General features: G+C 37.8%; 1 protein-coding gene across 2 annotated transcripts in view; it reads left to right on the forward strand.

Annotated features, from left to right (window-relative positions):
• CCDC171 (coiled-coil domain containing 171) overlaps positions 1 to 21,495 on the forward strand; it is a 496,942-nt gene that overhangs the window by 421,586 nt on the left and 53,861 nt on the right. For both annotated transcript variants that reach the window (XM_036739306.1, XM_036739307.1), the window contains one exon: positions 3,142 to 3,294. In XM_036739306.1, the coding sequence (XP_036595201.1) occupies positions 3,142 to 3,294 (153 nt within the window). The remainder of the gene's footprint in view (positions 1 to 3,141; positions 3,295 to 21,495) is intronic.

Consider the following 21,495-nt stretch of genomic DNA (forward strand, 5'->3'; position numbering starts at 1 on the left):
TTGTTTTACTACCAAGAAATGTTGACCTTTTAAAAAAGTGGTTTAAAGGAGTATCATTTATGATACACAGAAATCTCTTTTAGGATAAAAACACTACAAAAATTAAAGAAATCTATTTTTTAAAACATTCTGAAATAATAAAATGTTTCATTTAAAATGCTAATATTCTTAAATACAAAATAAACATTTTGTGTTGTCACAGTGAAAACTAACATAAGTGATCATCTCATCTAGGTGACACATTCATTCATCCATCCATTAGTTCAGAAAGCATTTAATATTTTCCTGATTCCTACTTCATATTTTATATGTTAAACTATAAGAACTTGTATTAAAACCACTTAACAAGGATTATTTTTCTATGAGAAGGCAAATTATCTTACTAAAAAGATTTTATCAATTTGTATAATATAATAATTATTAACCAACTAACCAAGATAACTAATAATAGTTATTCACTTACACATGTATTACTTTTTATAATTTATAAATCATTTCTATGTGTGTCATCTCATTTAATTTTCATACAGCCTTACAAGGCTAGGTATCATTCCCTCCATTTTACAGAAATCAAGTACTGAAGAGTTCGGATGGCCAGTAAGTGTCAGGATTGGGACTAGAACCTATTTCATTACTTTTTTTGTCAATACCAGTGTAGGTTAGAGAAGTTCCAATATTGTACAGACAGAATAGGAAAATAGATCTGCTTTTAGTAGTCTCTGCTTTAGGCATTAATTTGAAACATCAAGGAATGTTTTGGAAGATTAGCTATGAATTAATTGAAAGATACAAATTCAGTATTTATAGTACCATTTTCATAATTTGCAGAATTATTTTATGCTATATTCAATTTAATAAACATTTATTAAGTACCTACTGTATACACTGTTAGATGCTGGGAAGTTAAAAGTTTAAATCAAGTTTTGGCTTGCCCTCATAGAGTCTTGTAGAGTTATATGATTAAACAAATGACTATAACATGCAAATACACACACACACACACACACAGGCACCATAATAAGAATGATAAAGTATAAAGTACTAGTGAAGACCAAGGTGGGAAAAGGTCTTTAATGATTTGAGGAATCAAGAGGAAAGGTTCCATGAATGATGTTTTCTTGCTGGGAGTTTTCTACACCAGTAAAAATCAAATATCTAGTTAAAAAATCTCCTTTATCCCTTTTTCTTTTTGTAAATCTTTCCCCTAACCATTGCTGTGGAAAATACCTCCTTTAGTTCTCTATATTTTTGTAACAATATGCCCTTTTATATTGAGATCATCTATCCTCTTCAAGGTTAGCATGGTATATGGTATGAAATCTTGCTCTAAACTTGTTTTCTGTCAAAGAATCTTTTAAAAATTTTCTCATTTTCTTCTGAAATTCTTGTTGGATAATTACTCCTTTCCCTATTAGTTTCTGTTCTTTGATTTACAAAACACTAGGCTACAAATGTATTCATTTGTTAATAAACAAATATTTGCGAATCATCTACTATGTGATAGACACTGTGCTAGGTTCTAGAGATTCAAATCTGAAAAGATATGACAGTGCCAGATTATTAAGATCCTGGAATGACAGTGAAAAGATTCATTCCCATATCCACTGTGATTTTCCACTAGTCATATTGTTTCCTTCATACATGTTAATTTATTCATTAGATTAATATTTAAGATTATTTCTCCATATTCCCTGCATCTTTGACTATCTAACCCCACATACTTTGACTAACTCTCTTCCAAATGGCACATCTCAATATTTAACCATAAATCATGCATCTGCTTCTGTTTTAAAGTTTTTGCAATCAGTTTCCCTTTTTTTGGGGGGGAGACCTTGTCACCTTTTTTCTTGTTCTCACCAAAACCAGTGTTCTCAATCCCTCAAAACATTGCTTATACTTATTCTCTCAAAAAAGATTCCCCAGATTGACCATATCAGATGCTAGTTACTGGAGAAATTACCAGAGTTCCTCTGTCACAATATATGTTGTCTGGCTATTGTGGTCATCTTCTGTTTTATAGAAACTGTTACAAACAGTATGAAATGAAATACATGTTTTAGTGAGATCTCTTAAAGGTGGTGGATTTATTTGAACCTGTATTAGATATTTTGAAAGACAAGTTTTATATTATGTGGCACAGTGGATAGATCACTGGACCTATAGTCAAAAAAACCTGAGTCCAAATATAGCCTCAGACGTTAACTAGCAGTATGTCCCTGAGCAAGTCACTTAACCTCTGTCTTCCTCAGTTTCCTCATACTTAAAATGGGGATAATAATAATGGCATCTACCTCTTAGAGTTGTGAAGATAAAATAAAATAACATGTATAAAGTGGTTTGTGAAGCTTAAATTGCTAAACAAATGCTAGTTATGGTGCGATAATTATGATGTTTTTGTTGTTGTTAAGGGTGATGTATTTTTACCTAAAACCTGCTTCAGGCTACTTCATAAGGAAAAACTAAAAAAAATTAATTAGTCTGTTGTAATAAAGTCCAGTAATACCAATAGTCTTACACTGTTAGATTTCATATGAAGTTACCAGAAAATGTGGAATCATTTAATTCTTTGTGCTATTAGCTTTATCATCAGCCTGATCAACATTACATAGCAGGAATGTTACTCTCTGATAAACGGGAACATAATTACATTTTCCTAACTATATTGTAATAAAGTTATTTCTACTAAATATATGTTCTTTTTGTTATAAAACATACATTTTGCAAGGTAAATTAAAATTTTTTACCAACTCAGCTCATTTTAATATATTCATGTTTACATCTATCAACTGTATGTCTCTTAAGATAAAAATTTGGGTTAAATTGTAACTTTCAGTTAACTCTAGTAAAAAAAAAGTATGTCAACTTTTAATACTGCATTCCAAATTTGAAAACAGTACATCAAAGTACATCTTATTAAAATACCTACATTAGAAAAAAGTTTCAATGATTACAATCCAAACTTTCTGAAAATAGACACAAGTGCTCTCAATCTAAAAGTTAATGTTTTGCTTTATTATTTTTAAGAAAGATGAAAACTTGTTTGTTTCAAATTTTAATGATTCTTTTTTCAAATTATGGAGATTCTCCTTTGGGGGGACAGGTTTATTTGAATTGTATGTGACACTGTTTTTATTTCTTAAGGCTATGATTAAAAGTTTCATGGACGTCTACCAACTTGCAAGCTCTAGAATTGCTACGTTAGAGAAGGAAATGACATCTCATCGAAACCACATTTCAGCTCTGAAATCAGAGCTCCAAACAGCTTGTCTCCGTGAAAATGAAAGTTTACACTCAGTAAGTCTGTATTCTATTCATCATAATAGCCTTTTGTATGTGAATCATTGTCTCATTTACTTTTGTGTTTTTATTTGTGATAAGATCGTTGGTCAAAATGAATAATTTAGGGTAAATGGAGAGGCCAGTAATATAAAATTAGTAGCATGAAGCAACCTTTCAAGAGAAAATCAAGTATTTTTTCATTGCATTTTTGTATAAAGATATGAATATTATTATTAGTGCTAAAATATGACATCATGATTTCTTTGTGTTTGGCAGCACAACTGATATTAAGATTTGGTAATATGCATAGTTAAAGCATGAAACTGTCTGAAGTTTCAATGTGTCCCATTAAGACAGAATATTATTAATTATGTGTATAACCAAAATGGTAATTAGAACATGTGATTATTCTCAGTAGGAAACTAGACTTATCCATAATACATGCCTAGCTAAAGATGCATGTTGTGATTCATCTATATGATTAAAATTCAGTTTCAGGAATCATTTTATGTTTAAAATTTTAACCCATGATAAAATTTGTGATTACTTAAGACTAGTAAAATAATTCTCTAGATTTTCAGGATATGTTTGGAAAATTCTTAAACATATATGTATTTATGCCCAGTTGAAACAAGGTTACGATTGAAACCTTTATTTCTCTGATGATAAATATGTCCATAATAAGATTTATAGTTTAGATATGTTTTGTGTGTGTGGGATTACTTATTCTATTTTCTTCTTTTTAAAATTTCATTGCAGAAAATACATAATGTAGCTTATAAGGGGAAAGGGTTTCCTTGTTTCATTCATTTATTGACCTACTAAAAATGTGTATATGCCAGGAAGAGAGAGTCAGCATTAAAGTAAATAAAATAAATATAAGAACATAGGTGTTTGGTAACTAAGCCTTACATTAGCTTGTGAGTCTCTTATGCACTCATGTTCATTTATGGTTGAGAAACTACTGGAAATCATCACCACCAAAGAAACTAAATAAGAAGAAAATTTTTGCATCAATATTTGAGGTTAAACATGTGTGACTGACTCTATATGGCCTTTTCATGAAATGTTAAGAATTTCTTCTGTTCTTTTCCTTTAGCTGATTCAAGCTATTTTGTGTCAGTTTTGTTGGCTTGCTCCTTTTTCATGAGTTTATTGTTGTTTTTATCATGAAAATCAAAGGTAATGTTGAAAAGGGGAGAGCTCACAAAACTTAGAATTATACGATCTATGAAAGGTCCATCTAATACTTGCTAGATTGGCAAAGTAACCAAAAAAATGTGAAAGGAGGTTCACTAAAGCACAATTAGTGTGTTTGTGAATTGAATTAACCATTCAGCAAAGCAATTTGGATTATTTCCCCAAAGTCACTAAACCATGCATATTGTTTGACTCAGTGATACACTACTATCCCTTTACCTCAAAAAGATCAAAGAAAGAGGAAAAGGACCCATATGTACAAAAACATTTATATCAGTTCTTTTTGTTTTAATGAAGAACTGAAAATTAGAGGGATACTTATGAGTTTGGGAATAGCTGAACTTATCTTGGTATATGACTGTAATGGAACATTATTGGGTCATAAAAATGGTGACAGGGACAGTTTTGGAGAAATGTGAAACTGTTGCCTGTTTGAAGTGAGCAGAACCTGGATAATAATTCATACAACACCATTGAAAAGAAGAAAAACAACTTAAAAAGAGTTAATAACTGTGATCAGTGTGTAGTGACCAGCTCTTGACCAATGATGAAGCATGCTACCTGTCTCCTCACATAGAACTGTTGGACTCAAGGTGTTCAGTAAGACAGATATTTTTAGACACAGTCAATATTGAATTGGTTTTGCTTGGCTGTACATATTTATTTCAATTGTTTTTCCCTCCAGTTTTTTTGGTCGGAAAGGTGTGAAGGAGAGAGGAGCTAATGATAGGTTTCCCCATTCACCCCCTCAAAAAGAAAATTCAGTTATCGAAGCATTTTTTTTGTTTCTTTTGAGGTGGGAAGGCAGAGCAATTGGGGTTAAGTGACTTGCCCAAGGTCACACAGCTAGTAAATGTGTCAAGTGTCTGAGGCTGGATTTGAACTCAAGTCTTCCTGACTGCAGGGCTGGTGCTTTGCTCACTGCACCACTGAGCTGCCCCTATTGAAGCATTTTAAAAAATGCATAGAAGGGAACAGGAGAGCTAGAAGGAAAAAGCAGACAAACAACAGCAGCACACATCTTATCAGTACCCTCATCCCTCTGATTAGACCTTCTGACTAGAGGGTGGGGCCACAAGCCCCAGAACCTGTGTTTGAGGAGGTGACTCGGCGCCATTTTTCTTCATACTTCCCAGCAGACTCACTACTTTTTGCTTTTTTGGAACTCTCCCATCATGCCCTTGCACCAGCTACCTTCTCCATGAGATTGTGAACTCCTTAAGGATAGGGACTATTTTTGTTATTATTTGAATACTCAGCACTTAGTGCAATGCCTGGTAACATAGTAAATGCTTAATAATTAGTTATTGACTATTGACTATGTTTTACTTTGTATTGGGAAATATTCATTTTATCTGATGTTTGATAAGTCCAGAATAACTTTTTAAAATAATTACATAAGCTGTGTTGAATCCTGACTTTGATATATTCATCCAGCCTTAGGGAAGTGACTTCATTTCTCTACTCCTCAGTTTCTTCTTCAAAAAGAGATGATGGACTCAATTATCTCTGAACACCCTTCCAACTTTAAGAATCTATGAATGTCTCTCATGTGCCAGGAGATTGGTGTGAATGGCTTTTTAGCAGTCTGTACAAGAGGCACAGAGAGGCCAATGGATCATCATGGTCGACAAATAATAAACAGGCTGTCTGTGCATGAAGGATCAGCTTGGAAAGCTAGACTGGAGTCAGTTTGTAAAGAGTATTAGCTGCCTAACAGAGGAATTTGTATTTTATCCTAGAGGCAATAGGGAACCACTGAAGGTTCTTTCCTCTTTTTTTTTTCACAGAGAATTTATTTTATTCGATCTAAATTTATGATAACAACATATACAGGCATAATATAAACAGAGATACATGAAATGATTAACTGATTAGCACCTTGCAAACGAAGGTTCTTTTCCAGTTTTTCTTACTGCTAACTTATTTGTCTATGTCACCTTTTGGAAGTTTTTTTTTTAATTAATCTATTTTTAGTTTTCACCATTCACTTCTACAAGATTTTGAGTTCCACATTTCCTCCCCATTTTTCCCCCCCTCCCACCCAGAGACAGCATGTATTCTGATTACCTCTTTCCCCAATCTGTTCTCTCTTCTATCACCCTCCCCCCTTCTCTTATTCCCTTCCTTTCTATTTTCCTGTAGGGCAAGATAAATTTCTGTACCCCATTGCCTGCATATCTTATTTCCCAGTTGCATGTAAAAATAATTCATTTTTAAAACTTTGAATTCCACATTCTCTCCCTTTCTCCATCCCCACCCACCCTCACTGAGAAGGCAAGCAATTTGATGTAGGTTATACATGTGTAGTCATGCAAAACAATTCCATAATAGTCATGTTGTGAAAGACTAACTATATTTCCCTCCGTCTTATCCTGCCCCTCATGTATTCTGTTCTCTCCTTTGACCCTGCCCCACTTCAAAAGTATTTGCTTCTGATTACCCCTCCCCCCATTTGCCCTCTTTTCTATCATTCCCCCCCCCTTTTATCCCCTTTCCCCTGACTTTCCTGTAGGGTAAGATAGCTTTCCACATCCAATTGAGTGTGTATGTTATTCCCTTCTTCAGCCAGATTTGATGGGAGTAAGGTTTACTCATTCCCTCTCACCTCACCCCTCTTCCTCTCCATTGTAAAAGCTTTTTTTGCCTCTTTTATGTGAGAGATAATTTACTGCATTCTACTTCTCCTTTTCTTCTTCTCCCAGTACATTCCTCTTTCACCCCTTAATTTTATTTTTTGAATATCATCCCTTCATATTCAATCCACCTTGTGCCTTCTGTGTGTGTGTGTATGTACATACATATACATATATCAATATCTATATCTATCTGTCTATCTATCTGTCTATCTATCTATCTATACTACCCTAATACTGAGAAAGGTCTTATGAGTTACAAATATCATTTTTCCGTGTAGGAATGTAAACAGTTTAACTTTAATAAATCTCTTGTGATTTCTCTTTCCTGTTTACCTTTTCATGCTTCTCTTGAATCTTCTATTTGAGAGTCAAATTTTCTATTTAGTTCTGGTCTTTACATCAAGAATGCTTGAAAGTCCCTCTATTTCACTGAATGTTGAAGGGGTAAGGTTTAGCCCCTCTTAGGTACATAAGATTATACAAACTGAGGCCTTGATTCTATTGCAAAGTTAGCCCCTCTTAACTTGACTCAGTCGCAGATCTGGCACAAATCTCCTAAAGTAGAAAGCCCTGGGAACACAAGAAGGAGGTTCCTCCCTGGGTCCTGGCCAAGACCCTGAGATGGACCAGTGTCCTAGAGCTAGCCACTCCAAGGACACGTTGCACTTGGAGACCTTGAAGGGATTGGCCTCCTTTCAGGACCTTGCGTAAGATGCAACATTTGCCAAAAACACCTGGCCTGATACCTTCTTTATTCCCAGCATTATTTATGCCATAAGATTCGGACCGCAAATTGGAATCTCACCCATGGCAGAGACGTCTGCCCTGGGACTTCCGTGAGTGGGACCTTGATGGCTGTAACCCTGGGATTCCCCAGCTTGTGTGGTCAGGTGTTGGAGCTCCCCTGCATTGGTGATGACTGTACATATGTTGATTTTAGTACTTGCCTGTGGGATGGTGATGAGGTGGTTGGAGCCCTATCTCTTGAGCCATTCCTCTAATCTAGTAATTGCCTTGCTATCATTATTCTTAAGCCTCCCTCCCTGCTACTTCCAATCTCCATCTTTCTCACCTGTATTTTCATAATAAAAGAAAAAAACCCTTTTGGGCTTCTTGGAGTGCAGAGTGTTTTGTCTGTGTGAATCCATACCTTTACTGGACAAATGTTCATTTTTTCCCTTGAAGTGCTATACTCAGTTTTGCTGGGTAGGTGATTCTTGGTTTTAATCCTAGCTCCTTTGACCTCCAGAATATCATATTCCAGACCCTCAAATCCCTTAATGTAGAAGCTGCTAAATCTTGTGTTATCCTAATTGTGTTTCCACAGTACTTGAATTGTTTCTTTATGGGTGCTTGCAGTATTTTCTCTTTGACTTGGGAACTCTGGAATTTGGCTACAATATTTGTAGGAGTTTTTCTTTTGGGATCTCTTTCAGGAGGCAATCGGTAGATTCTTTCAATTTCTATTTTCCCTGCTGGTTCTAGAATATCAGGGCAGAGTTCCTTGATAATTTCTTGAAAGGTGATGTCTAGGCTTTTTTTTTTTTTAGTCATAGCCTTCAGGTAGTCTAATAAGTTTTGAATGCTCTCTCCTGGAGATATTTTCCAGGTGAGTGATTTTTCCAGTGAGATATTTTACATTGTCTTCTATTTTTTCATTCTTTTGGCTTTGTTTTATAATTTCTTGATTTCTCATAAAATCGTTAGCTTCCATTTGCTCTACTCTAATTTTTAAGGAATTATTTTCTTCAGTGATCTTTTGGAGCTCCTTTTCCATTTGGCCAATTCTGCTTTTTAAATCGTTCTTCTCTTCATTAGCTTTTTGAACCTCTTTTGCTATTTGGGTTAGTCTGTGTTTTAAGGTGTTGTTTTCTTCAGCATATTTTTGGGTCTTCTTTAGCAAGCTTTTGACTCGTTTGCATGACTTTCTTGCATCACTCTCATTTCTCTGCTCACTTTTTCCTCTACTTCCCTTACGTGATTTTCAAAATCCTTTTTTGAGCTCTTCCATGGTCTGAGGCCAATTCACATTTTTCTTGGAGGCTTTGGCTGTAGGAGCTTTGATTTTGTTTTCTTCTTCTGAGTATATGTTTTGATATTCCTTGTCACCAAAGTAAGATTCTATAGTTTGATTTTTTTCTGCTGTTTGCTCATTTCCTCACCCAATTACTTGACTTTTTAACACTTTGTTAAGGTAGCACCCTGCTTCCACAGTGGAGAGTGCACTTTCCCAAGCTTCAGGGGTTTTGTGGAGTTGTTTTCAGAGAAATTTCTAGGGATCTGTAAATTTTTACTTCTTCCAAGGTTGTATGATCAAAGGAGAGGTGTTTGTTTACTCCTTTCTTGGTCTGTGCTCTGGTCCATGAGTGAGCACAAGCACTCTTTTCTCCCTTGAAACTTTGAGTAGGGGGGCAGAACCAAGATGGTGGCCGGAAAGCAGGGAAAGCTCCCCACCAGGTCCCTCCAAAAGCCTATAAAAATGTCTCTGAAAAAGTTCTAGAACTGCAGAACCCACAAAATAGCACAGGGAAGCAGGGCTCCTTTCCAAGACAACCTGGATGGTCTCTGGGTGAGGTCTATCACGCACAGAGCTGGGAGTGGAGGGGAGCAAAGCCCAGTATGGGCGGTGGCAGGACCAACCAGACCAGGAGCCAGGTGGAACAGGCCCTAGAGCCCTGAATCAGTGAACTGTGGCAGTTACCAGACTTCTTAACCCACAAACACCAAAGACAACCGAGAAGGTTAGTGGGAAAAAACTGCGGGGACAGAGTGAAAGTTCGCGGTTCGGCCACTGCCCTGGGGACAGCGGGGCTGGTGCAGCTGCAGAGCTACAGCTGCAGTTACTTCTGGCCCCAGGCCCACCTGGTGGGAGGAATTAAGTGGCGGATCAGAGCGGGAGTGCAGAGCCTGCTTAGGATCTGAGTCAGGTCCAGGTTGGTGGTTCTTGGGGGAGGAGGAGTGCTGGTGTGGCAGAGCTGGCTGTATAGAAATAGCTCTGAAAACAACAGCGCATCCCCTCAAGCTTGGAACAAAGTACTCTTTACTCTACAAGCAGTCATACCCCAACTAAAAACTCAAGGGTCAAGTAAGTTGGCTGGGAACGTGAATAGGCAGCGGAAACGGACTCAGATTCAGACTCAGACTTTGGAATCTTTCTTTGGTGACAAAGAAGACCAAAACATACTGCCAGAAGAAGTCAACAAAGTCAAAGAGCCTACATCAAAAGCCTCCAAAAAAAAAACCATGAACTGGTCTCAGGCCATGGAAGAGCTCAAAAATGATTTGGAAAAGCAAGTTAAAGAAGTAGAGGAAAAATTGGGAAGAGAAATGAGAATGATGCAAGAAAACCATATAAAACAAGTCAATGACTTGCTAAAGGAGACCCAAAAAATACTGAAGAAAATAACACCTTAAAAAATAGACTAACTCAAATGGCAAAAGAGCTCCAAAAAGCCAATGAGGAGAAGAATGCCTTGAAAGGCAGAATTAGCCAAATGGAAAAGGAGGTCCAAAAGACCACTGAAGAAAATACTACCTTAAAAATGAGATTGGAGCAAGTAGAAGCTAGTGACTTTATGAGAAACCAAGATATTATAAAACAGAACCAAAGGAATGAAAAAGTGGAAGACAATGTGAAATATCTCTTTGAGAAAACCACTGACCTGGAAAATAGATCCAGGAGAGATAATTTAAAAATGATTGGACTACCTGAAAGCCATGATCAAAAAAAGAGCCTAGATATCATCTTTCAAGAAATTATCAAGGAGAACTGCCCTGATATTCTAGAGCCAGATGGTAAAATAGAGATTGAAAGAATCCACCACTTGTCTCCTCAAAAAGATCCCAAAAGGAAAACTCCTAGGAACATTGTTGCCAAATTCCAGAGCTCCCAGATCAAGGAGAAAATGCTGCAAGCAGCCAGAAAGAAACAATTTGAGTACTGTGGAAACACAATCAGAATAACCTAAGATCTAGCAGCTTCTACATTAAGGGATCAAAGGGCTTGGAATATGATATTCCGAAGGTCAGTGGAGCTAGCATTAAAACCAAGAATCACCTACCCAGCAAAACTGAGTATCATGCTCCAAGGCAAAATATGGATTTTCAATAAAATAGAGGACTTTCAAGCTTTCTCAGTGAAAAGACCAGAACTGAATAGAAAATTTGACTTTCAAACACAAGAATCAAGAGAAGCATGAGAAAGCAAACAAGAAAGAGAAACCACAAGGGACTTACTAAAGTTGAACTGTTTTGTTTACATTCCTACATGGAAAGCTGATGTGTATGATTCATGAGAATTCAGTATTAGGGTAGCTGAAGGGAATATACATATGTTTGTGTGTGTATGTATGTATGTATGTATGTATGTATGTATATATATATATATATATGTGTGTATGTGTATATATGTATGTGTATACATATACATATATATATATATAGAGAGAGAGAGAGAGAGAGAGAGACAGAGAGAGACCAAGAGAGAGGGCACAGGGTGAATTGAATATGAAGGGATGATATCTTAAAAAATAAAATCAAATTAAGGTATGAGAGAGGAATACATTGAGAGAGGGAGAAAAGGTCAGATAGAATGGGGTAAATTATCTCGCATAAAAGTGGCAAGAAAAAGCAGTTCTTTGGAAGGGAAGAGGGGGCAGGTGAGGGGGAATGAGTGAATCTTGCTTTCATCAGATTTGACCTGAGGAGAGAATACCATACACAGTCAGCTGGGTATCTTACCCCACAGGAAAGAAAGAGGAAGAAGATAAAAAAGGGGGGACGATAGAATGGAGGGCAGATAGGGGGAGGAGGTAATCAATAACAAACACTTTTGAAAAGGGACAAGGTCAAGGGAGAAAATTCAATAAAGGGGGATAGTTTAGGAAGGACCAAAATATAGTTAGTCTTTCACAACTTGAGTATTGTGGAAGGTTTTTACATAATGATACACATGTGGCCTATGTTGAATTGCTTGACTTCTTAGGGAGGGTGGGTGGGGAGGGAAGAGGGGAGAGAATTTGGAACTCAAAGTTTTAAAAACAGATGTTCAGAAACTTTGAGGAAGATTCTTTCTCTACCACCACCACAAGCTCTGCCACACCAGCTCTCCTCCTTGCCCCAGGATCATCACTCAGGAGTGTGACCCAGATCCAAGCAAGGGCAAAGCAAGAGAATCCTGCCTCACCACCAGCAAAGAGATCCCTGCAGTCCCCTTCTGATCAGTTGCTCGATCCCCCCACTGTCCGTGGGCCAAGAGCTCCAGAAGCAGCTGCTGCTACTGCCACTGCCACCTCCACTGCCGCCACCTTGGGACTGGGATTGGGGCTGGACCATGCTCCTCTCTCACTGAGTCCCTGACAGACCTTTCCCACTGACCTCTATTTTGTCTTTGGTGTTTGCTGGTTGAGAAGTCTGGAAACTGCCACAGCTCCCAGTAGTAATTCAGTCCCCTGAAGCCTACTCAGGGTATTGCTGGCCTGGTGTAATAGATCTTTCCTGTCAACTTTCCAGGTTGTCTTGGGTTAGAAATTTGTTTCACTCTGTCATTTTGTGGGTTCTGCTGCTGTAGAATGTGTTCAGAGCCATTTTTACAGGTATTTGGAGGTGTTTGGGGGAGAGCTCAAGGAAATCCCTGCTCTCATGAAACTCTGTCATCTTGGCTCCACCCCTCTGGAAGTTTTGTGGGACACTCAAGCTCAGCATGTCCAAAACAAAACTCACACTCTTTCCCTCTAAGCCTCTTCCTTTTTCTGGCTTCTCAATTTCTACTAGAGGTACCATTGTCTTTGCAGTTATCCTAGGACTTCCACTGGATGACTCACACTTCATTCCTATTCTCATATCCAGTCAGTTACCAAATTTTATTGCTCCTTTCTTCATCATATTTCTCATGTCTGTCTTCTTCTGCCCACAAATACAACAACCATCTTAGCTCAGAACTACATCACTTCTCATGTGGGTTTCTGTAATTTCCTCCCCGATTTTCATTTTTCCCAAAACCATCTTCCCGAGACACAGGTCTCACTCCCAATGACTCCCAGTCACTGGCTGGACAGGGTTGAGAATCTTTAGACTGGTAGCTAAGAGTCTGAATTATCTGGCCATAGCTTTCTCACCTACTCCGGTCCTATGTGAATAGCCTGGTTTACCTATCATACTCAGAACATTCTTTGCCCTTCCCCACTTTTGCGTATGCTATGCTATCTACCTAAATACCTTCCCCTGACTCCCAGTCACCTCTCTTCTTGATTTATTCAAATCCTATGTGTTTTCTAGAGTCACCTAATTCTTTCCTAACCATCCTTGTCTACAATTATTTCTCCCTTCTTTACTTCAACAGCCATTGTTCAAACCATTTCATTTAGAATTGAAATAGCTTTATTATATCTCTTTTGTAGTTTTGAATTGTTTTTCCGCTTATTAATCTTTCACATATTTATGATTTATCTTACCAAATAGATTATAGACTTTTGAGCAGAAACTGAATTATAACCTTTTTAATTCCTCACAATGTTCAATCCATAATAAGCACTCAACAACTTTTGTTTATTTTCTTTAGAATAATAGAATGCTAAAGTTAGACAGTACCTTACAAGTAAAGGTTATAAGCTGTGATTTGTATACAGAGGTATCAAGGTCCATGGAGATAAAGTGGCATGTGAAGTATCATTTACATTAATAATTATTTATTAAGGAAAACATTTTGTATCTGTACATGTAATTTCATCCATGTGAGGAATTCCTAGTGTGGACTGCCTCCTACTCCCGTGTAGATCATTAATTCTTTTGGAACTTAGAGTCTTAGAAAGTTACTTGGAGGAATTGAGAGGCTAAGTGACTTTCTCATGGTCACGTGGCTAGTATCATCAGTGGCATGACTTGAAAACAGGTCTTTCTTATCCCAAAGGTAGCCCTGTGTCCATTAGACTATGTATGCCTTCTCTGAAATGAAACATGAATTAGTTAATTCACTCTACCTCTCTGCACTTCAGTTCCCTCATCTCTAAAAGGAGATGATCTCCAAGGTCCTTTCCAGCTCAGAAATTTTATGACTCAGTGAACAATCCATGACACTTTCAAAAGAAAAGTATATAAATCAGAAGAATGCTAAATAAAGAAAAGGATTGATACCAGCTTTCCAAGAGTAGTTCTAATAAGCCCAAAGAAGAAACCAGGTATTCTGAGAACCAAGAAAGAAATAGACCGAGTGAATTCATGGTATTGCGGTTTTTAATAATTGAGTAGGAAAATGTGTTAACATGGAAGTGAAACTTTGGGAGCAAAAGAGACTCCTATGTACAAAAAATGTACTTTGTTTATAACTAGTCAAAGATAGCTTTACTTGGCTTTCTCTGCTCAGCCTATTCTCAACTGTTTTAAGCAAAATCTTGAATTTCGTTATTGGGTTAACACATTTTGCTTCTCAATTATTAAGCGCCACAATGTCCTGATTCACTTGGTTTATTTTTTTCTTGGTTCAGAGAACAGTTAGTTTCTTCTTTGATCTTACTGGAATAACTTCTCTTTGGAATAGCCTAAAGCAATCCTCCCTTCTTGAGAGTAAAAGCTCTTCATTCTCCACCACCCTCTCCACTCTGGTTTTGTCTTTGGAGGAAGTCTCCTCACCTGAACTTTTGAGCTTCTTTTAAAATGAATTCACTCTCGTTCCCTCCCCCAACCCCCAAATGCTGATTTTATCTTGAATTTTTAAATGAGCTATATTCTTAACCTGCTGTCTACTTCAGCATTTCAAAGATCCTTGGTGAAGTTATGACACCTTGATGTCAAAAGGACTTATCCTTTAATTTTTGCTTAAGCAGTGGGGGTAGTTGGTTGTTTTGACTTATGTACACACCCTTATGATTGCTGACATGCACTGCAGACCACAGTTAAAATCTATCAACAGACTTATGCATCTTACTTTGAAATTTAAAATTTTTGAAGGCTTCCTGATTTTATGGGTGCAAGCATGTTCTCCATCCATGCACATGGCAAACTCTCCTCACTTTCACATCCTTCATGTCTCCTATCTATATTTTATAATACAGAACCCAAAAGTAAACTAAGGTGTTTTGCGTCTTTATTTTGAGGATAACAAAACAGCACTTTTTTCATCCCTTTTTTTGTCTTTCAGTCTCACTCAATGGCCGGCTCATCTCATTTCCATTCATACATAGCCTCAATAAAAAGCTTTTAAAAATGTACCTTAGTAATTAGTGAATTTGTAGATTGTGCCTATGTTGACACTTTTCTCAACATAATTGTTACTGTCCTCATTCCAGGTTCTTAGCACATCAAAAGAGTTTATAAAAATCAACCATTAGGCTTGAGTTTTGATATGTTTTATACCATTGTCTAACACATTGTGTATACTCAGCAAATGCTAAATAATGACTAATGAAAGTAATTTCATTATATGAGAGTTCATTATACAAGTTCATCATTAATTGTAACTATGCTCTATTGTGTCTTCATTCACCAAAAGGGACAGATTTTTATAGATTTAGAGCCTGAGAAGTAATTTACCCTAACCCGTCATTTATAGCTGATATAAACTGAGACCCAGGGAATTTAAATGATGTGCACACCTGCAACAAGTGGCAGAGACAAGATTTGGATTCAGTGCCTTCCTTGGCTCTTCATCTGGGACTCTTCCCATTACTCTGTGTTATCTTATTGTAGAACTAAAAAGCATTTTATATTTGATTCCTTATTTTGTCATATATTCATTTCATGCTTAGCAGCATGCAGTAATGATGCCATAATCTATGCTTTACTTTAAGGTTTCTTATCAGCTGTACCCTTTCTATTCACTTTTAACATTTCTATATCGTATTTCTTTGATGCACTTTATTTCTTCAAGCATATTAGCTTCTAGCTCTATGTGTGCTTTTGTTCTGTATTATAGTCATTGAAATGGGATTTGAACCAAAAGCTTTAGACTATCCTATTTTACTAAAGCACAATAGAGGTCAATCATAATTATTTTGTGGCAGCTTGGGGCAGTAGGACCCACAAATATTTGGGTATGTGAGAGAGACCATTCCATGAATATGTGCAGTCCTTTACCAGTATTCTAGTATGCAGCAAGTTACAGTGGTGACTTGCCTCATTTTCTACTATTTTTTTCAAGAACTATGTTCCTAATCTATCTCACTGTATTACTGAGGAATTAATAAATAAGAATAGAGGCACCTTACTGGATACCTGAGTTCAAATCCAGCCTCAGACACTAAATCCCTTAAACTCTCTTTGCCTCTGTTCCCTCATCTGTAAAATGGAGATAACAATGGCCCTTGCCTCCTAGGAATGTTAGATGATAAAGTGAATTAATATTTGTAAACCCTGTGCAAACCTTAAGGTGCTGCATAAATACTAGCTATTAGTACAATATTGTATGCATAATCTTCAAAAATTGCCACAGTGATTGTTACTAATAACAAATGATAGATGAAAAGAGTGTCAAATTTGTTTAGCTACAACAGTGGAACTAAGAATATAATATAACCCATTTTCTTCTAAGTTTTTTAAAGATCTCTTTTGTCATATTTATCTTTATAAGTCTATATATGGTGTCACAAGTGCGTTGCTATATGGAAGTATCATTATAACATGCCCAATTGAAATTGGCTCAATTATTCTTATAAGAATTATACAGAAAGATTAACTGAGGCAGACACACCTTAATAAACTTGCACAAGTGAATAAATGAATGAAAAATTGTGTACTAAGCACTTACTTATGCGCAAAGTACTGGGAAAACAAATAGAAAAAAAGACAGCACTTTCTGTCAGTGAGCTCACATTCTAATGTGGGAGATAACAGATATAGAAAGTGTTAGCTGTAGGTCAGATGGAAAAGCTAAGTGGTTTTTAGGGTGTAATGGCGAAGGAGGTAGTAATACCTCTTCTTTAGCACCATTTCTTTTTTTTCCCTCTGGAAGTGAATAATGTTTTTTATTGTGAGGCCTTCGGGATTGTCTTAGGTCATTTTATTGCTGAGAAAAGCTAAGTCATTAATAGTGGATCATCATACAAAATTGCTATTACTGTGTACAGTGTTCTCTGAGTTCTGCTCACTTCACTTTGCATCAATTCATGTAAATCTTTCCAAGTCTTTCTGAAAGCATCCTGCTCGTATTTCCTATAACACAATAGTATTACATCATAATCATAGACCACAACTTGTTCAGCCATTCCCCAGTTGATGGTCACCTCCTCAATTTCCAATTCTTTGCCACCCCAAAAGAGCTGCCATAAATATTTTTGCATGTAGAGGTCCTTTTCCTTTTTTTAAAATTAATTGCATTATTATTTTTCCATCGTTTTCTTTTTTTTAATAGCTAAACTTTATTGTAACATTATTACAAAATTTCTCCCCATTTCTACCCTCCCCCCCCACTCCAAGATGGCATATATTCTGATTGCCCCATTCCCCAGTCAGCCTTCCCTTCTGTCACTGCACTCCCCCCATCCCCTTTTCCCTTACTTTCTTGTAGGGCAAAATAGATTTCTGTGCCCCATTGCCTGTATATCTTATTTCCTAGTTGTATGCAAAAAACATTTTTTTTGAACATCTGCTTTTAAAACTTTGAGTTCCAAATTCTCTCCCCTCTTCCCTCCCTACCCACCCTTCCTAAGAAGTCAGGCAATTCAACATAGGCCACATGTGTATCATTATGCAAAACCCTTCCACAATACTCACATTGTGAAAGACTATTTTGCTCCTTCCTATCTGTAAAGGCAATCAGTGAATGGGAAGATCTTCCCCGCCCATTTGAGTGGGCTTTGGGGCGGGGTCCTGGGGGGAGTGGCTAGGACTGGAGCCAGTGGTAGGTGCCTGAGTTCTGGTCCACGTGATGACATGAAGCCTGTGGTGGGAGGAGCTTGCTGAACAGTTGAAGCAGAGCTAAGAGGCAATTGGAGAGAACAGTTAAGAGCTGAAGGAGAAAGGAAGCAATCAGCTAGCTGGAGCACAGCTTGGAGATTGCGCCGGAAGCGGTGGAAATGGCAGCAACGAAGGCAGGCGCTACAAAAAAGCAGGACTGACCTTTGCGGATCCTGGAGTGTGCTGAGCAGGGGCTTGAGGCCAGTGGGTGGTCTTCTTGCTGGAGGGCCCTGGCATTGGGGGGGAAGCATTAGTATGGTTTGACTTGCTGCCATAATGTTTTTCTGTGGCCTCCTGGTCACTATTGTGAGATGGGCATACTAGTTTTGGAAGGTTCTTGCCAGGATGTCAAACTAGGGACACTGGTTTGTGGGTCTGCTACTTTTGAGTTTCAATAAATGCTTTAACTCCTCTGCCTTCTACTTAGAGAATTCCTTATATCCTGCGATTCTGGACCATTCAGGTATATTCATGGTTATCTTTGAAGTCATGAATTCTGCCTTAATGATATATTATCCTATCCCCCTTTATTCAGTTTTCTCCCTTAACCCTGTGTCTTTTTGAAAGTGTTTGCTTTTGATTGCCTCCTCCCCTATCTGCCCTCCCTTCTATAATCCCCCCTTTTTATCCCCTTCCTCCTTCTTTCCTGTGGGGTAAGATACCCAGTTGAGCATGTATGTTATTCTCTTCTCAATTCAAATCCGATGAGAGTGAGATTGACTCATTCCCCTTCACCTGCCCCCTCTTCCCTTCTACAGAACTGCTTTTTCTTGCCACTTTTATGTGAGATAATTTGCTCCATTCTATCTGTCCTTTTCTCCCTCTCTCAATGTATTCCTCTCTCATTCCTTAATTTGATTTTATTTTTTAAGATATCATCCCTTCATATTCAACTCACCCTGTGCCCTCTGTCTATACATATATACATACATACATACATACATACATACATATATATATACACACACACACATACACACACACATATATATATTCCCTTCAGCTACCCTAATACTGAGGTGTCATGAATTATACACATCAGCTTTCCATGTAGGAATGTAAACAAAACAGTTCAACTTTAGAAAGTCCCTTATGATTTCTCTTTCTAGTTTATCTTTTCATGCTTCTCTTGATTCTTGTGTTTGAGAGTCAGATTTTCTGTTCAGCTCTGGTCTTTTCATTGAGAAAGCTTGAAAATCCTCTAGTTTATTGAAAATCCATATTTTGCCTTGGAGCATGATACTCAGTTTTGCTGGGTAGGTGATTCTTGGTTTTAATCCTAGCTCCATTGACCTCTGGAATATCATATTCTAAGCCCTTCGATTCCTTAATGTAGAAGCTGCCAGATCCTGGGTTATTCTGATTGGGTTTCCACAATACTCAAATTGTTTCTTTCTGGCTGCTTGCAGTATTTTCTCCTTGACTTGGGAGCTCTGGAATTTGGCAACAGTATTCCTAGGAGTTTTCTTTTTGGGATCTTTTTCAGGAGGCATTTGGTGGATTTATTCAATTTCTATTTTACCCTCCATCTCTAGAATATCAGGGAAGCTTTCCTTGATAATTTTTTGAGAGATGTTATCTGGGCTCTTTTTTTGATCATGGCTTTCAGGTAGTCCAATCATTTTTTAATTATCTCTCCTGGATCTATTTTTCCAATGGTTTTTCCAATGAGATATTTTCCATTGTTTTCCATTTTTTCATTCCTTTGGTTCTGTTTTTATAGTATCTTGATTTCTCATAAAGCCACTAGCTTCCACTTGCTGCAATCTAATTTTTAAGGTAGTGTTTCCTTCAGTGGTCTTTTGGACCTGCTTTTCCATTTCGCTAATTTTGCCTTTCAAGGCATTCTTCTCCTCATTGGCTTTTTGGAGCTCTTTTGCCATTTGAGTTAGTCTATTTTTTAAGGTTTTGTTGTCTTCAGTATTTTTTGGGTCTCCTTTAGCAAGTCATTGACTTGTTTTTCATGATTTTCTTGCATCACTCTCATTTCTCTTCCCAATTTTTCCTGTACTTCTTTTACTTGCTTTTCCAAATCCTTTTTGAGCTCTTCCATGGCCTGAGTCCAGTTAATGTTTTTCTTGGAGGCTTTTGATGTAGGCTCTTTGACTTTGTTGACTTCTTCTGGCAATATGTTTTGGCCTTCTTTGTCACCAAAGAAAGATTCCAAAGTCTGAGTCTGAATCTGAGTCTGTTTTCGCTGCCTGTTCATGTTCCCAGCCAACTACTTGACTCTTGAGTTTTTCATTGGGGTATGACTGCTTGTAGAGTAAAGAGTACTTTGTCCCAAGCTTTAGGGGCTGCGCTGTTTTTTTTCAGAGCTATTTGTACACAGCAAACTCTGCCACACCAGCACTCCTCCGTCCCCAAGAACCACCAACCCCAAACCATGACTCAGATTTGAGCAGGCTCTGCACTCTCACTCTGATCCTCTACTTAATTCTTACCTGGTGTGCTTTAGCTGTAGTTCTGTAGCTGCAGCACCTCTGCTGCCCCTTGGGTGGTGGCTGAACTGGGATCTCCTTTCACTCTGTTCCCGCAGTTTTTTCCCCACTAACCTTCTCGGTTGTCTTTGGTGTTTGTGGGTTGAGAAGTCTGGTAACTGCCACAGCTTACTAATTCAGGGCACTAGGGTCTGTTCCTCCCGGCTCCCAGTCTGGTTGGTCCAGGCACAGCCCATGCTGGGCTCTGCTCCACTCTGCTCCCAGCTCCATGCGATAGACCTTACCCAGTGACCATCCAGGCTGTCCTCGGCTGGAGCCCTGCTTCTCTGTGCTATTTTGTGGGCTCTGCAGTTCTAGAATTTGTTCAGAGCCATTTTTATAGGTTTTTGGAGGGTCCTAGGGGAGAGCTTTAGGCAAGTTCATGCTTTCCAGCTGGCATCTTGGCCCCGCTCCTTTAGCACCATTTCTAATGAGAAAAACTGATGTCTTATCTACTTGATGGTGTCAGGAACTTTTGTGGTGAAAACTTTATCTGGGGACTCTTCAGTCAGTGTAGCTACTGAGGACTTCAAGTAGGGGCTGTGGCACCTGCAAGTCCACTTGCCATATCACATATCTACAATGGTCACTCCTTTATATGATGACTCTAGGGGCTGGGTTGGAAGCACATCTCACGGTAAGGACTCTGTTGTTCTGGCATCTCTTGGGCATACTTGCTTATTATCAGTGTCAGTTTGTTCATAGTGGATGTGAAAGGAATAGAGAATCTCTTCTCTCCACCAGTGGCTCCATTCAATAATGGCTGCTTTTATGTAGAAAATAGTACTGAGAAAGAAATAATTCAAGTATGGTGGAGCCACAGGCAGGACAACACAAGATTTAGCAATTTTCCCATTTAAGAATCAGAGGGTTTGAATATGATATTGTGTAGGCCAGAGTAGTTAGGATTATAACCAAGAATTACCTACCCAGCAAAACTGGGTATAATCGTTTGGGAGGAAATTGGACAGTCAATGAGACAGAGAACTTTCAAGCGTTCTTGAGGAAAA

This window comes from Trichosurus vulpecula, chromosome 9 (genome assembly GCF_011100635.1).
Source record: "Trichosurus vulpecula isolate mTriVul1 chromosome 9, mTriVul1.pri, whole genome shotgun sequence".
Classification (NCBI taxonomy): Eukaryota; Metazoa; Chordata; class Mammalia; order Diprotodontia; family Phalangeridae; genus Trichosurus; species Trichosurus vulpecula.